At 42.5% G+C, this 17,942-nt stretch overlaps 1 protein-coding gene across 2 annotated transcripts in view; it reads right to left on the bottom strand.

Annotated features, from left to right (window-relative positions):
• si:dkey-234i14.6 (uncharacterized) overlaps positions 1–17,942 on the bottom strand; it is a 74,635-nt gene that overhangs the window by 18,959 nt on the left and 37,734 nt on the right. For both annotated transcript variants that reach the window (XM_055648840.1, XM_055648841.1), the window contains one exon: positions 3,907–4,134. In XM_055648840.1, coding sequence (XP_055504815.1) covers positions 3,907–4,134 — 228 coding nt within the window. The remainder of the gene's footprint in view (positions 1–3,906; positions 4,135–17,942) is intronic.

Genomic DNA, 17,942 nt, shown 5'->3' with positions numbered 1-17,942 from the left:
CCTCAATGATCTGGGAAAAAGCCAATACTGAAGCCACAACATCACATACAACTTGGCTGCAAAACAACACCTCATGAAATTCTAAGAAACTCAACATCAATGGAGATCGAGCTTTTGAATTAACTGATGAATTAAACAAATGAATTAATTCTTCTCTCCTCTTCATTCACCCATAATTTGTTGGCCAATTTATGAAGAGATTTCTCCTTTTCTAACCAGATTATTTCAGAGTGTTGTTACCTAGTGGTTACTAGGTAACTGGGCGCGCACTTGTCTATAGATGATATATTAATAAATCAGTCAATGAGCAGACTGACGTCATCAACAATTTTATACGGACAACAGATTTATCAATGCGAATGGATGGATGCAAGCTGTTGCATGGCTTCTTTCTACATGCCAAATCAGCACTCAATCAATTCATTACCAAAGGTTCAAAGGTTCAAAAAGGGTCAGGGATTCAAAGATTCAAAGGTTCAAAGGGTATTTTATTGTCATATGTACCAATTAAGGTACAGTGAAACTGATTTACGATTTATCACTTGCGCTGCATTAGCTAAACAGAGTGAGGTGGAATTGAAACTGGGCAGAAAGCCCAGGGTGGTTAAAGTGTAGCTGCAATATTTATTTATCTGCCCTTTCCATTACCCCCTGCTGCACACTCATTATTCAGAAGACAGCTTGACGCAACTAAACATCGTCCAAGAGGCAAAGCTTGATACCAGGGCTCTGCAGCTGTCGATGGTCGAATCCCTGGGACTGGATATTACCCCCATTTAAAGGATAAGAGCACAGAAAAACGAAGAGAATTGCCTGAGCACACGGTGAGATTATTGTTACTCGGATAATGACAATCGTTTCTTTCTTAAGTCTATCAGAGGAGATGAATTTAAAGAGAGCAGTCCTAGACAGACACAAGGTGCTGGAGTAACTCAATGGGTCAGTCCGCATTTCTGGAGAGAAAGGATGGCCCAACCCAAAACCTCAACTTTCCTTTTTCTCCAATGATGCTGCCTGACCCATTGAGTTTCTCCAGCACCTTGTGTCTATCTTTGGTATAAACCAGCATCTTTGTTTCTTTGTATCTCTGCAGTTTGTTCCTACATTGAAGAGAGGTTTTGCCCGAATAGGCAGGGGGAAGCGGAAGATCAGGGAGATCATTCAGCCTTGCTTCAACTTGGTCATGGCAGATCATCCACTTCAATCCCCTGTATCCACCTGTCCCCTCAGATATCACAAATGCTAAAGCCGTTAAGGGATATCTCAGTTTTTTGTACATATTCTTAATGACGAAGTTTACTGCCTTCAGCAAGTATGAAAGTTCCATAGTTTTGCTCTTCAGTGTGAAGAAATTTTTGCCAACTCGTTTGAAACAGCAAACTCCATCCTTCTTTAGTTATCGAGATACAGTGAGGAAACGGGCCCTTCGGACCACCGAATCCGCGCCGATCAGCGATCTCCGTACAACTTTTACACACTAGGGACAATTTACAATCTTACCAACTCAATTGACCTACAAACCTGTATGTCTTTGGAATGTTGGAGGAAACCACAGCACCCAGGAAAAACCCACGCGGTCACGGGGAAAATGTAATACTCCGTAATAGCCAGCACCCATAGTCAGGTTCAAACCCGGCTTTATGACGCTATATGGCAGCAACTCTGCCGCTGCACCACCGTGCCGCCCCTTCTGAACCTGTGATCACTGCTTCTTTAATTTGCCAGCCATTGAGATCACCCTCACTATCTAGTCCACCTAATCCTCTTCAAAACCATAGAAGTGTCTGCAAGTCGAGTTTATAGTCATTTGAACAAGCACAATGTTACAAGTGCTGTAACATTTACTGGTGCAATACAAATGTTGCTTGCACCAGCACCACAGGCACATAGACTCAGATAATCACAGAAAAAGGAAAACATAAATGACACAAATCATTCACGACAGTGAAAAGAAAAATACCTAAAAACATGACCAAGATATATGGGTAGGGAGAGTTTAGAGGGATGTGGATCAAAAGGAAATGGTCCAGAGTGTCAACATGGTCAGCATGGACAAGATGGTATAAATAGTATGTTTTCATCCAGTAAAGCCATCACCCCTCTACTCCTACAGTCTGAAGAAAGGTCCTGACCTGAAATATTATCTTTCCATTCCCTCCATTGGTGCTGCCTGACCTACTGAATAATACCAGCACTGTTTCTCTCATGGCAATGAAGTTCATAAGATCATAAGTGATAGTAGAATTAGACCATTTGGCCCATCAAGTCTACTCTGCCATTCAATCATCGCCGATCTATCTCTCCTACCTAATCACATTCTCCTGCCTTCTCCCCATAACTTCTGACACCCAGCGACACTAAACTGACTCGGAGGTCATGCAATTGACGAGTAGTACGAATGGGCAATGGTTGCTAACCTAACCAGAAATACTACATTTCTCAAAGCAAATTAAATTTACAAAAAAATGGAAAGTGGGAGGGAGGGGTGAAGATGTTGGAATTTTGACGGAGGAAGTGGAGGGAAATTCCTGATCTGATTCCAGCTCTTTTTTTGTCTAATTCTTCCAACTCAGCTTACAACTCATCTTGACAGATCAACTATGATTGACAAAAAGTTCTAATAAAACATTCATCTGGAGAGTGAGCCACATTCAAAAGCAATTTGCCTGTTTGAGTGTTAGTGAAGGTTAAATGCTTTTACTGTCAGTCATTAAGTAATTCGGACTAGCGAGTAAAGTATTTATACCTATCTACCAAGCAACACATTTCCTTCCATATTCAATGAATTGACTGGTATAAAATAGTCCAGCAACACCTATAAAAATCTAAATCATCCTTTCAACGGAGACCTTTCACTTCATAGAGAACGAGCAACATAAATGAAGTCTTGGAGGGGGTGTGATGGAGCGAACGAAAAAGGGAAGAAAAGAGAGAGAAAATGCAAGAGAGAGGATTGATTGTAAGGAAGAAATGCAGTAGATTGTGTACACGACTTGCAGAGGGCATTTGAGGAGGCATATCTGATGAGGAAAGTTGGAACCATTCATATACTTGCTACCTCAGGGATGTTGGCAGAGTGAGGGTGTAGGGGTTTACAGAGAATTCCTGGGGTTAGTTAATTAAAAAAAACAAAAACATTAACTGCTTGAAAACGACTGCTGAAAGTGACTAAGAACAGCTTGTGAACTCAAGGTTACAACTGATATTCTAGTCAGCACTGCGAACAATAATCCTTTGCTGGTGCAAAGATACTTAATACATCCTAATCGCCCTATATAGATTTTAAAAAGCCTGTTTTTCAGCATTGCGTCCTGTGCTGAAGTTGTTAGTTGAATGTCCAGTGTCTTGTCTGCTAGTTTAGGGCAGCACGGTGGTGCACCGGTAGAGTTGCTGCCTCACAGCGCCAGAGACCCAGGTTCGATCCGGACTACAGGTAGCTATCTGGACGGAGTTTGTAATTTCTCCCTGTGATTGTGTGGGTTTTCTCCGGGAACAGTTTTCTCCCACATCCCAAAGACGTGCAGATATGTAGGTTAATTGGCTTTGGTAAAATGTAAATTGTCCCGTGTGTGTAGGATAGTGCTAGTCCATGGGGTGACCACTGGTCGACATGGACTCAGTGAGCCAAAGGGCTTGTTTCTGCATTGCAACTCTAAAGTCTAAATATATGTTCAGTCTTTCATCTTTTAGTTGTAATTGCATAGTTTGTTTGTTTTGTTAGTTATGATGTGTTCAGTTATCAGAAATGAGTGCAGATTTGTAATGTTTAGCTCCGATGCGGTATAACCATTGTGCTTGAATTAAAAATTGTAAATGCTATTACTGGACTGAGCAAAGCATTGATAATTCAATGAGCCTACAGAAGGGCAGTGAAAGGTGAAGAGGAGGGTTTTGACTTCTACTCACCGAGGAGTTTGGCGTGTGACGAAGGAATTTGACCACCTTGGAGTCAGTCGTTGGGCAAGCGAGTGCCATGTAACGGTTCCGAAAAGTGCCGTAGATCTTCAGGTGGGAGCCGGGCCTCAAGGCAGAGGGTTGCGAGCTTGGTGCTTCCTTGTTGCAAGAGGCAAACTCCACCCCGTAGGCTGAAAGGTCGAAGTACAAACTGTGAGCCCGGATCTCCGGAGTGGGAACCTGCGCAGAAAGGAGGGGGTTAAAAATCTGCGGTCACACTTAGGAGGGCAAACCTTTGCACCACAAACAAGACCTCAAATCAGAGACACAAGAGGCAGCAGATGCAGGAATCTTGAGCAAACCACAAAGTGGCTCAATGGGTTTTTTTCCATGTCATAGGAGCAGAAGTAGGCCATTCGGCCCATCAAGTCTATTCTGCCATTCAATCATGGTTAATCTATCTTTCCCTCTCAACCCTGTTCTCCTGCTTTCACCCCATAACCCCTGACACTCTAATGGGCCTGTCCCACTTACGTGACGTTTTCGGCAACTACCAGCACCGAAAAAACTAGGTTGCCGAAGATGTTGAACATGTTGAAAATTAAGTGGCAACCAGAAAGACGCTACGACTCTTTGGGTGACAGGGAGACTACTCACGACCATACAGGTGACACCCTGGCTACATGTTGCAGGGTGAAGCCTGTGTGGTCGTGCGTAGTCGCCCAAAGAGTCGTACCTTGTTCTGGTTGCCGCTGGATTTTCAACATGTTGAAAATTTTCGGCAACCTGTCACGTCCTATGACACGTGCTGGCAATCGCCGAAAAAGTCGCATAAGTGGGGCAGGCACAGCACTAATCAAGAATCTCTCAATCTCCGCCTTAAAAAATCTATTTACTGTCTCCACAGCCGTCTGTGGCAATGAATTCCACAGGTTCATCACCCTCTGGCTAAAGAAATTCCTTCTCACCTCTATTCTAAAGGTGCGTCCTTTTATTATGAGGCTATGCCCTTTGGTCCTTGACTCTCCCACTACTGGAAACATCCTCACCGCATCCACTCTGTTCAGGCCTTTCATTATTCAGCCGGTTTCAATGGTTCTTTTTATCATCACGTGTACCAAGTGACAGTGAAATTATTTGCATACAGATCAGTAAGATTATTGGCATACATAAGTACAAGCCCAGATCAGGTAACACGTGGACTCACTGTGGTGGATGTTAATATGTGTTTATTGTTGTTTTATTGTATTGTTTTATATGTATGACTGCTGCAATTTCGTTCAGACTTCGGTCTGAATGACAATATAAGGCTATCCATCTATGCATAGATACAGCCCACTGAATCCATATGCAAGAGTCGGCAGGTTTTGGTGCCATTTGCAAGATTCCAGCTGCAGGTGGCCATAAAGGCCTGTTGCAGCCATCACCATCCAGATCATCCAGTGAACCTTCATCCCTCTCCTCTCCCGGCCAACTTCATCCTTTGTGCCCAGGCCACCTCCTGCAGCTGACCTCGAGGCCGCAGAAGATAAGACCCCCAGTTCTGCTCTTCAGGTCTGAAGAAGGGCCTCGACCCGAAACGTCACTTATTCCTTTTCTCCAGAGAGGATGTTTGACCTGCCGAGTTACTCCAGCTTTTTGTGTCCATCTTTGGTTTAAACCAGCATCTACCAGTTCCTTCTTACACACCCCCAATTCTCTTTACTGACACTGTGAACTCAGCTGGTCTTCTATGAAGGGAAGAGGTCTGGATCCTTCTTTAGACACAAGAGTAGGGAGAGAAAGCTGGAGAGGTGGGGGTAGGACAAAGCCTGGCAAATGATAGGGGTATCATTGTCAGATTGATAAATTAACAAAGGTTAAAGTTGAAAAGTAGACAGTAGGGCGTCAGATAAGAGAATAGAAATGTAAAGCTGGAGGGTGGGATATGGGTGAAATTGGACAGGGGAAGTGAAAGAGAGGTGGGTGTAAAACAGAAATTGGGGAATGCAGGGATTAGTTTAGGTAGGAGGGTGACAGGGGAATTGTTTGAAATTGCAGAATTCAATGTTGATACTTTTGGGTTGTAGGAGGTCCTGTTCCTCCAGTTTGTGTGTGGGCTCACCCTGACAATGGAGGAGGCCAAGGACAGATAGGTCAGGTATGGGCATGGGTAGGGTTAAATTGGTTAGCAATGTCAAGTTGTCCTATTTAGACTTTATTTTAGAATTTAGAAATACAGCACTGAAACGGGCTCTTCTGCTTACCTAGTCAGTGCCGAGCAGTGAACACCCAGTGCATTAACACTGCCCTACTCAGCAGGAACAAGTGATTATTTTTACTGAAGCCATTTAACGTACAAACCTGTACATCTTTGGAGTGTGGAAGGAAACCAGAGCACCTGGAGAAAACCTACCCGGTCACAGGGAGAACGTACAAACTCCGTAGAGAGAGCACCCATAGTCAGGATCGAACCCGGGTCACTGCGCTGTAAGGCAGTACCACTGCGCCATCATGCCGTCATGCATTTTGGAGAGGCTGAAGAAAGGTTTTTACTGCACTTTCCTCCAATTCTCAGCAATAATGCTCCGTAATACAGGACAACAAATTTAATAGATCAGTCGTCCACTTAGTTAATGGATCAGTTGTCAGAACCTGGGCAAAATCTGCCCTCTAGCCAACTGAGGAATAAGGTTATTAATAGCTCACTTTATCCTTGTCAGGCAGAAATTCACGTCCTTAACTCCATCACCTGTTGGTTAATTGTGTTATGATAACCAACCAACATATTCCCCTCGGATTTCTAACTATCAAACCAAAATCTGGGTATTTTCAAATCAAGTTCATGGCCATGATTAAGGATCAATTAGGGCGGCCCAGTGGCACAGCGGTAGAGTTGCTGCCCTACAGTGCCAGAGGCCCGGGTTCAATGATGACTACAGGTGCTGTCTTTACGGAGTTTAATTTTCTCCCTGTGACCACGTGGATTTTCTCTGGTTTCTCTGCTTTCCTCCCACAAGGATATGTAGGTTTGTCAGTTAATTGGCTTGGGTAAGTTGTAAAAAAAGCCCCTAATACGTAAGATAGTGTTAGTGTACAGGGTGGATCGCTGGCCATTGTGCACTCTGTGGGCTAAAGTGCCTGTTTCTGCACTGTACTCTAAAGTCTAAAAGTCAAATCAAGAATTGCATGCCATTTCTTCACATTCCTGCACCTACTTGTCAATCTATTTTACTCCTGTTCTTAATCGCAATACGTCACCTTTCCATGTTTTCTCAGGATGCTGCTTGACCCGCTGAGTTATTCCAGTACTGTGTCTTTTTTTGTAAACTAGCAATCTGCAGTTCCTTGATTCTACACAGAACATCACTGGTTAAAGAGAGCCTGTGGGTGGTGAAGTTTCTCAGCATTTGCCCGTTTAGTTTAGGGATACAGCATGGAAACATTCCCTGTGGCGCACTGGATCCATGCTCATTATCTATCACCCATTATCACTAGTTCTACATTATCCCACTTTCTCATCCACGTCCAACTCAGGAGCAATTTACAGAGGCCAATTAAGGCACAAACCCACAACTCTTTGGGATGTGGAAGGGAACCAGAGCACCTGGAGGAAACCTACATGGTCACAGGGAGAACGTGCAAACTCCACACGGATAACACCCAAGGTTAGGATAGAACCTATGTCTCTGGTGCTATGAGGCAGCAGCTCCATAACTGCTGAAGGTGTTTTAACAAAAACGATACCAAAGCTGCATTTGTTTAAGAACTGGTACTGGGGGAATCATTACACTTTCACACCTCCTCGGTTTTTCATTTACAAGCTATTTTGTTTCTGCAGTGCTTGCATCTGCCTTGAAAGCGATTTAAAAATTGCATTAAATCCAATAAAAAGAGAATGGGGAAATTGCATCAATATTCAGCCATAAACTGTTTCTGAGTCACTCAAGTAAACCATCTTCCAAAATAATGATCACCGAGCAGATTCATCCCAGTCAGATCAGTTTGCATAGCGGGCACAGATTTGGGAGTCTGTATGTCTGCATCATTAGTCATCTGAACCAGTTTGGCAATATACAAATGTTCCTGAAGCAAAATGTCACAACATTTTAAATTGGTTGCAATCCATACTTAATCCCAATCTGGCTCCAAATCAAATGTTGCTACTGTAACACATTAACCAGAAATGTCTTCAGAGTCATATAGCATGCCAACCAAGATACCCCAATCTATGCTAATCCTTTGAATGCTTCTTGCTAGGCAGAGGTATTGCCTGCAAGTAGATGCCCCTAGTCAACCTTAGCCAGGTCCTCCCTTATTTGAATGATATTGGCCTTCCCCCAATTTAAGACATTTATTTCCATCTTCTACCTTTTTTCCATTACATTTGTGAAACATATGGAGGTATGGCCACGATTCCTAAAATTCTCTCCACTGGAATGGTTTCTTTGCCAGAGGTCCAATAATGCTCCTACCCTCTTTGGTCTGCCTACATACCATGTCTAAAAGCTCTCTTGAACACATCATTAAAATTCTACCGAATTCTAATGGACAGGCAATCCCAGTTATTATTCAGGAAATTCAAACCCCCAAGTACTACAACCCCATTTTTTTTTAAATCCCTCTGATCTGCTTACATATTTTTTCTCTACCGTTTTAGGGGGTGGGAGGTGGAGTCTATAAAATACCTCCAGAAAAGTGACAGCTCCCTTATTGTTCCTAATCACTATCCATATGGCTTTCTTTGAGGAGCCGTCCAGGATATGCTCTCTCAATACTGAAGTACTGCAGTGTAATATCACCTCTTCGTCTCACCTGAAAATTTACTTCCATCCACTTACCCCCTTTACCCAACTTGGTCAGCATAGATCAGTTGAGCCAAAGTGCCTGCAATATAATTCTATGACTATAACTTTGCCATTAAATCTTTAAGTTATTAAAATTCCCTCTTATTTAATATCCAAAGAGTGTCCTCCTTCCATCTCCTTCAGTCCATCTTCATAATTTGCATTCACCTTTTCCTCTCCCCATCTTGCCTATAGAGAGGAAGTTTGGAGATCCTACAGATGTTATGGATCTATTGATGTTAACAAATTCAGTCACCGTCCTCCTGCTAACAGCTTTGTGCCATTTGTTCAGGAGGTTTGAATCATGGAACAGAACAGTAGATGAGACTTCCGGTGAGTGCCATGCTGATCGTTACGCATGGGCTGCTAACGTCACCCAGTGCATTAAGTGGGACCCACAGAACCCAAGAATCTCAATGCAGAATACCTGGAATGCTGCAAATCACAAAAAAAAAAGTCAGATTGAAAAATTCAAGGGAAATTGGGAGCTGTCCAAGTACAAAAGAGCAAATGTGCAAAGTGATCATACAAAGCCTTATTTTTGCAAGATTATATTTCTGGTCAGGAATGGGAGTTTAAGCTCCAAAAAAAGCAAAATTAGCAAGCTTGAAAAAAGACGAGCAGAACGCAAATCATCAATAAAGCCTTGCAAAAAGTAGAAATTAATTTGTATGAAACATAATTTGAATGGATAAATAATTCCAGAGAAGGAACTAAGGACTGGATGTGGAGAGGATGTTTTCACTTGTGGGCGAGCCCAGGACCAGGGTCTAGGACATATCTTTACATAAAAGGAGGAATTTCTTCAGAGGGTGGAGAATCTGTGGAATTCATTGCCACAGTTGGCGCTGGAGGCCACGTCATTGGATATTTTTAAAGCAGAGGTTGACAGGTTCTTGATTAGCAAGGGTGTCAAAGGTAGCAGATGGTAGAAGAATGAGGTTGAGGGGGAAAGATAGATCAACCACGACTGAATGGTGGAGCAGACACAATGGGCTGAATGGTCTAATTCTGCTCGTATGACTTATGAACACATGAAGTTATTTAATGAAGGGGGCATGATGAAAGGAGTTTGGAGACAATACTAAAATTAGCCATTAGTGTCGTTCACGGAGGAGAGAAGCTTTCAATGGCGGGAGCATGGAGATTGTCTTAGAGAAGTAGAGAATGGTATTAAATCCTGAGAAGTGTACAAGGTTTTCTGGTTAGGGTTCATGTAAGGGTTTTGCTGAAGAGTCCCAGACCCAAGACATTAACCGTTTCTCTTTAAATAGATGCTGCTGGACGCGCTGAACGATTCCAGCTATTTGTGTTTCTAACACAACTGAAACTGTGCCAATCCTATTGCTGAGTGTTTGCAGCTATTTCTGTTTCTAATGCATTTGGAGATCTGTAACAAAGTAAGGAATTGTGCAATAAGAGTAAAATCTTGAATTGTGGGGAACAGGGCCCCAGAGTGCTTGACTACAGACCCTTAAACGGTTTAGTTTAGACTTGAAATGCAGAGCAGAAACAGGACCTTCAGCCCACCGAGTCCATGCCGACCAGCGATCACTGTACACGAACACTATCCTGCGCACTACAGACAAGTTACTATTTTACCAAATTCAATTTATCTACAAATCTGTAAGTCGCAGGAGGAAACTGGAGCACCCGAAGAAAACCCACACGGTCACAGTGAGAATGTACAAACTCTGTACAGACAGCACCCGTAGTCAGGATTGAACCCAGGTCTCTGACACTGCAAGGCAGCAGCTCCACCACTGTGCTGCCCCTTGTTATCTTTTCACAAAGCACACAGATTGCCTTGCTGTATTAGTCAGGACACAGAATAAGATCAGGGAGGTTAGACTGGAAATGAATTCAAAGATTGTTAAGTTGCAGCTTGATACAATTCTTGGCAGCATGTTACTGAAAGCCACCAATGCCTGGCCACTGAGAGTGTTGGCAGATGAGATTAGGCTGGGAGGCTTAGATGTCATGGGAAAACAAGCACATGATAAAAGGGGTGTATGAGCAGGCTTGCATGCAAATTGGAAGAACTAATTTCTCTGTGTCAAATCAAATGCAGGGCAGAGACTTAAATTAGAACAAAGAATTAGAAGAGAGAGGGAAATATTTTCATGCAGAGTATGTTGAAATCTCACTGCCTGGAAAGGATGCAGGTGGAAATTCGTGAGTATCTGAAAGTGTTAATAAAGACAGATGCCTTGCAGAGCTACTGAGCAAGTGCTTGAAGATGTGCAAATCTTTGGTACTGCATGGATTCTATGGTCTTGATTATGACATAAAGTATAACGCTAAGAAAAGCCGCATAGTGATAGTTAGAAGCGCTGAGGACAGGAAATCAACTTTTCCGACCTTTTATTTGTCAGGCAGTCCTCTAACTGTGTGTGAGGAAATTAAATACCTAGGTCATGTCATATCCGATGACTGGACGGATGACAAAGACCTCTACTGACAGCGCTGTAAAATTTATTTTCAAGCTAACATACTTATAAGGAAGTTTTCTATGTGCTCTGACACTGTGAAGTGTTCCTTGTTCAGAATCTATATTACACCATTATATAACGCTCAATTGTGGTCTAACTATAAGAAAAAGAGTATGCAGAGGCTCAAGGTAGCATACAATGATGCAATGAGGTTGCTACTTCGTGTCCCTAGGTGGCATAGTGCCAGTCAATTGTTTGTGTCCACTAGAGTGCCAACCTGTGAGGCACTTTTAAGACAGCTGATGTTTAGTTTTATGTGTCGCCTGGACAAGTCAGAGAACCACATAATTGAAGCCCTAGTCAGCCCTCTGAAAAACTGCTATAGATTCACTTCTAGGCTAAGATGGCATTGGTGCATTAGCTTGTATATCTTATAGGTTAATATGCAATTTTTAATGTCGTTTTTGTATCTCCTTATACCGTATGATGTGTTATATGGACGTGTGTCTGAAATAAAGCTTTTTTTATAGTCTATGGGCCAATTGGCCTCCAGTGTCACAAACGTGCCATGCTTCAACTTTTACTTAAGTGAGTGGCTCTGGCATTTTCCATTCCTAATCCAGCCATCTACAGTCCTTTGAGTGAAGTTGCTGATTTGACTATATAAAATCAGTGTAAATGGGCACCTTTATACTCTCGATCCACAGGGGGATGGAATTCAAAATAACCTTTCACGCAAGATGTTTGTGTCCAGGGCCAATCTAACGCCACTGTCCAAGTTTGAAATTGGGTCATGGAAAAAAGGAACTTTTGTAAGGTTATAAAGCTGTTCAATTATTATGTGCTCTTACCCATTAATCATTCCCCTGCTTAGCCTAGTTTACATTTTTAACTTAGAGTTACAGCGCAGAAACAAGCCCTTCGGCCCGCCGAGTCTGTGCCAACCATCACTCACCCCATACACTAACATTGTCCTACACACTAGGGACAATTTGCTATTTCACCAGACCCATTAACCTACCAACGTGCACGTCTTTAGAGAGTGGAAGGAAACTGGAGCACCCGGAGAAAATACACATGGCCACAGGGAGAACATAAAAACACCAAACAGACAGCGCCCAGAGTCCGGATTGAACCTGGGGCTCGGGCGATGTAAGGCAGGAGCTCTACTGCTGTGTCACGGTGCCGCTCCTTGCAGCCCGAAAGGACAACTATTTGCCTGCACTTTGAGGAGATTGGGAAGAACCATGAGGACCGGAAAGTATTGTTAGCACAGGGACTGCAGCTTCTAACAGAGGCCTGGGGATTTAGGATTGAATACAGGCTGTAGAACATCCTGCATGCTCCTGGAGAGACAATACATTTGGGTTGGGCTAACTTGTATATTTTTCTCTGGAGCAGGTCTGGAGACCTGATAAAACCCATATACAATTACAAGAGTCATGCAGCCCTCGAAACAGACCCCTTTGTGCAGCTCTTCCATGTTGGCAAAGATGCCCATCTATACTAATCCCATTGGCCTGTGCTTGACATATCCTGCTAAACTTTTGCTAGTCATGCAGCTACCCAATTGTATTTTAAATATTACTGTACTACTTCGTCTGGCCAGTCATTGCATATATGCACCAGTCTGTGTGAAAATAATTACCTCTCAGGTTACTATTAAATCTTTCCCCTCTCACCTTAAACCGATGCCGTCATCATTTTGTGAGATCACCCCTCTATTAAGTTTCCTCTCAGGGTTCTATACGCATGAGAATAAAGTCCCAACCTGCCCAACCTCTCCCTCTGTTCCTCAAGTTCTCGCCACATCCTCATACATCTTCTATGCACTCTTTTCAGCTTAATGGCAACTTTTTCCAATGGTAGTGTGAACAAACTCAACATCATACTACAGGTGCAGCCTCATCAACCTCATACAACTACAACATGACATCCCAACTTCTATATTCAATATAGATAAAATGCTGGAATAACTAGAACGGGTCAGGCAGAATCTCTGGAGAATAGGTGACATTTCAGGTTAGGACCCTTCCGCACCGACTTTGTAAAAGGGTCCCGACCCAAATCATCACCTAACCATTTTCCACGCAGATGCTGCCTGACTATTAAAGTCACTGCCGCATTTTGTGTCCACCTTTGGTATAAATCAGCATCTGCAGTTTCTTGTTATTCCATACTCAATACCCTGTCTGTTGAAAGCCTACATACCAAAAGCCTTCTTCACCATCCTATCCACCTGTGATGCCACTTTCAGGGAACTATGCACTTGTACTCCTCAGTCCTTCCAACCTACAACACTGTTCACTGTGAAATTCCTACCCTGCTTTGATGGATATTATAATACTGGACGGCACAGCTTTAAAAGGCAAGATGGTGAAAGTTAACAGATTTACAAGGCAAATGTTAATGTTTTTTTTGGTGCCTGGAGCGTGCTGCCTATGAAGGTGATGAAAGCAGATACAAGAGCAGTGTTCATGAGGCATTTAGACAGGAACATGAACAGGAAGAGAAGGGAGGGACAAAGACCACATACAGTCAGATGTGCAGTTTGCATCGGCATCATTAATGCCACAAACATTGTTCTACGTTGTTCAATGTTCTACGTTCCGTCAAATCAATCTACATCAACGGCAATAAAACACTAGAATGAGATATGGCTCCTTTTAAATGAAGTACCCAGAAAGGTTTAGTTAAAATCATAAGGTAATGTAAGGTAAACAATTCTCAGCAAGTTATTATCCAACAACTGCTGGTGACCTTCTGACAAAAGGGCATAGAAACATAAAAAAATAGATGCAGGAGTCGGCCATTCGGCCCTTCGAGCCAGCACCGCCATTCAACATGATCACAGCTGATCATCTAAAATTAGTACCCTGTTCCTGTTTTTTCCCCCATATCTCTTCATTCCTTTAGCCCCAAAAGCTAAATCTAGCTCTCTCTTGGGAGGTGGAAGATCAAAGAGATTGAGTCACTCTGCATGTGTTGGGACTAGTCTCATTCATGCAGTAGAGACTGGACATTTATTCCAGCCAGAGAATACCAGAAGCAAGATATGGTCACATTTGTTCACCAAAAATCCCAGATGGTAGACAAGTCAGTGACTGATGTGCGGACTAGTCTAGGAAGCCATGTGGAACACCAAGACCTCAACCTTTGTGCCGTGGGACCACTCAACCTTCCAGCAGAGCATAAGGTTACATTTTAGCAGTCATCTTTTACTTTGACAAGTCTTCAGTGATGCTTACAATCTTCAACAGTTTACTGGTTCTTTATTGTCACATATTCACTGCAGAGTGAAATTCTTGCATCCGTAGCCATATTTTGGCGCACAAGAGTGTTACCCAATGTTGGGCTTGAACTCACGACCCTGAGGTTAGGTGTCTCATGATTTAACGACTGAGCTAGCCGGGCACGTTGTGCAGTGCAGATACCAAACTGGTGGGTTGTATCAAGCTAAAGGGTTCCAACCCAAAACATCACCTATTCCTTTTCTCCAGAGATGCTACTTAAACTCCAGCACTTTGTGTCTATCTTTGGTATAAACCGCCATTTGCAGTTCCTTTTTACACAGACTGTTGGTCCCATTCCATGGAGCTTTATTATCACATGAACAGTGAAATTGTTTGTTTGCATTCAGTTCAGTAAACTATTGCCATACCTAAACACAATCCCTGAGTAGCAAAGTGCAAAGGGTGGCACAGTGGAAGAGTTGCTGCCTTACAGTGCCACAAACCCAGGTTCAATCCTGACTATCGGTGCTGTCTGTATGGAGTTTGTACGTTCTCCGCCTGACCTACATGGATTTTCTCTGGGAGCTCCGGTTTACTCCCACACTCCAAATACTTACAGGTTTGTTTGTTAATTGGCTTGGTATAATTGTAAATCGTCCCTAGTGTGTGTAGGATAGTGTTGGTGTATGGGGATTACTGGTCAGCGCAGACTTGTTGAGCAAAAGGATCCATTTCTGCACTGTATCTCCAAACTAAACAAAGCTATAGAAATATTCCACAGAGACTGCGTGCAAGAGTCACCATGTTTTGGTACCATTCATCGTCAGAATGTCTCTTGACCTGTGCCCCTCAGTTAACAGTTAATTCTACTGGATACCGTGGGAAAGGAATTGGAGCAGGAGTTTGGAGGCATACGTCCAACTGGGAACTGTGCAAGTCGGAGAGTCTCAATCAATTCTGGACCCATTCAAGGATCACATTCTTGTATTCAGAATTTGACTGGTGGAAAAATCCCAAACACTTGCTGCTTTAATAAACAAAACTGGAAATGAACCCACTCAATGTTATTATTTATGTTAGTCAGAAATTCAAGACATTAATGTTCATGACACTTCATGTCTTTATCTGCTCAGAAATTTCTACAAATTTGCAATAGAACCAGAAATAGAGGTAGTGATAGTGTATTCTCCTTAAGAGGAAGTGCATCAGGAGAATTCAAACCATGGCACACCAGGAGAGTTGCTACCTTACAGCGCCAGATACCAGGGTTTGATCCTGACTACTTGTCCTCCCTTTACGGAGTTTTACGTTCCTGCTATGACTGTGTGGGTTTTCCCCAGGTGCTCCAGTTTCTCCCCACACTCCAACGGTGCTAATTAGCACTTTGGCCCAACTTGTCCATGCCAACTAAGATGCCCCATTTGCTTGCATTTGGCACATATCCATCTAAACCTTAGAAACAAGGTTTCAAGGTCAGTTTATTGTCACATGTACCAATTAAGGTACAGTGAAATTTGAGTAACCATACAGCCATAAGTGAAAAGCAACAAGCCACACAACCACATAAAAGTCAACATAAACATCCATCGCAGTGGATTCCACATTCCCCACTGTGATGGAAGGCAATAAAGTTCAATCGTCTTACAAATAATTGCAGACGCTGATTAATCAAATGCAGGCAAATGAGATCCATTTTCTCCATGCCACCTTTAAATCATGGTGTACCCTTGGCCATCTTCGGTAACTGGTCTACAATTTAAGGAAAATTGGAAGGCGACAACTCCTGTGCTCACCACCTCCACAGCTACTTCCAAAGCTAACAAAATGATAGGTTATACAGTAATTATGATTAAGTCAAGCATCCCATTCATTTCACAAGTATTGGTATTTCATTGGTGCTCATTTATTTAAGCATCTCATTTACTCTAAACATGCAGGTCGCCATGACCACAACAGGGAAGTTTTGCATCTTCTTTCAAAGAAAATATATTTCTCTGCCATTCCCCTATTTCTCAATATAGTTTCCCGAGCTTTGTCAGTGAAACAATCCCATTAACTTCAGTTATTTTTTCCTTTCTATGGATCTCAGAAAGCTTTTCCTAGTCAGTGTTTCGTTTAGTTCCATTGTTGTATTCTACTTTTCCTTAGTAATGCCTTGTTTTTCTCATGTTAACTTCTGAAACTTCCCCATCTTCAGTATCACTGCATTTGGGAACAAATATGGAATTAGATGACAGGAGAAATATTAATGCATCATTATTGTTATGATCAGATCACTTCCTGCATTTCCTCTTACCCGCAAACCTACGTTAAATTTTCAACTATTAGCCGTGAATCAACTAAAAGTCATGACAATCTACAATAGCAAACTCCCAAAGTCATCATTTAAAATTTTTTTTGGATACAAAACTAGTTTTAGATGGAACTACAATTAGGACAATCTTGACATAACTTTTTATTATGACGATTCCCCTCATTCCAATATGATTGTCTTTGGTTGCACTACAGACTTTGGTTTTGTTTTATTATGGTTGTTAGCTTTATGGTTATTAAATCATTGTATTATTGATTATTATACTTTAACCTGGTGCATTATTGTGCTCATGGGCCTGCAAAGCTGCAGCAAGAATTTCATTGTTACATTGCCGGTATATATGACAATTAAACACTCTTCATTTATTAAATTAGTTTAGAGATACAGCATGGAAACAGGTCCTTTGGCCCACATTGGCCAACAATCATCCATTCACACTAGTTCTATCGTACACACGAAGGACAATTTACAGAAGCCAATTAATCTACAAACTTGCACTGCTTTGGAATGTGGGAGGAAACTGGAGACCCAGAGAAAACCCGCATGGTCACAGAGAGAAAATACAAACTACATACAGACAGCACCCGTAATCAGGATCGAACCTGGGTTTCTGGCATGGTGAGGCAGCAACTCTACTTCTGTGCCATCCCAATTACTCGACTCCTCAAAGGCACCTTAACTATCAAAACTTTCTCATTCCACACTACAAGTTAAAAGCAACCTGCTCATTCATTTGATTCACACACACTCCATGAATTCATCCTGCACATTATTGTTGCTAGGTTAATTTGCTCAGTTTTTATGCAAGTTACGATCCTCCAACGTTGTTGAATGCCCTCTGCAGATCCTGCAAACTCACTGGAAAGAGCAACATGATCATCATCCTCTCCAGCACCAAGTCCCTCAGTCTCTCCGAGGGGATGATACCCAACATATTAGACAGACACCAGTCTCCCGAAACAGGCTATATCTCGAGCTGTCATGGGAAGAAATTAAGACGCTGCCAGCGGAATTATTCAAGTGTAACAAGAGGCAGCAGTCAATACGACACAAAGTGCTAGAGTTATTCAGCCAGCCCAGGCAGCACCTCTGGAGAATTAGTCTGAACAACGGTTCTGACCCGAAACATCACCTATCGTTTTTCTTCAGATATGCTGACAGTATTAATCAGCACCTACAGTTCTTTCCTACACATAGAAACATAGGAAATAGATGCAGGAGGAGGCCATTCAGCCCTTCGAGC

This window comes from Leucoraja erinacea, chromosome 17 (genome assembly GCF_028641065.1).
Source record: "Leucoraja erinacea ecotype New England chromosome 17, Leri_hhj_1, whole genome shotgun sequence".
Taxonomy (NCBI): domain Eukaryota; kingdom Metazoa; phylum Chordata; class Chondrichthyes; order Rajiformes; family Rajidae; genus Leucoraja; species Leucoraja erinaceus.
Note: the sequence above shows the minus strand (reverse complement) of the source record. Positions and strands in the feature narration are given on the sequence as shown.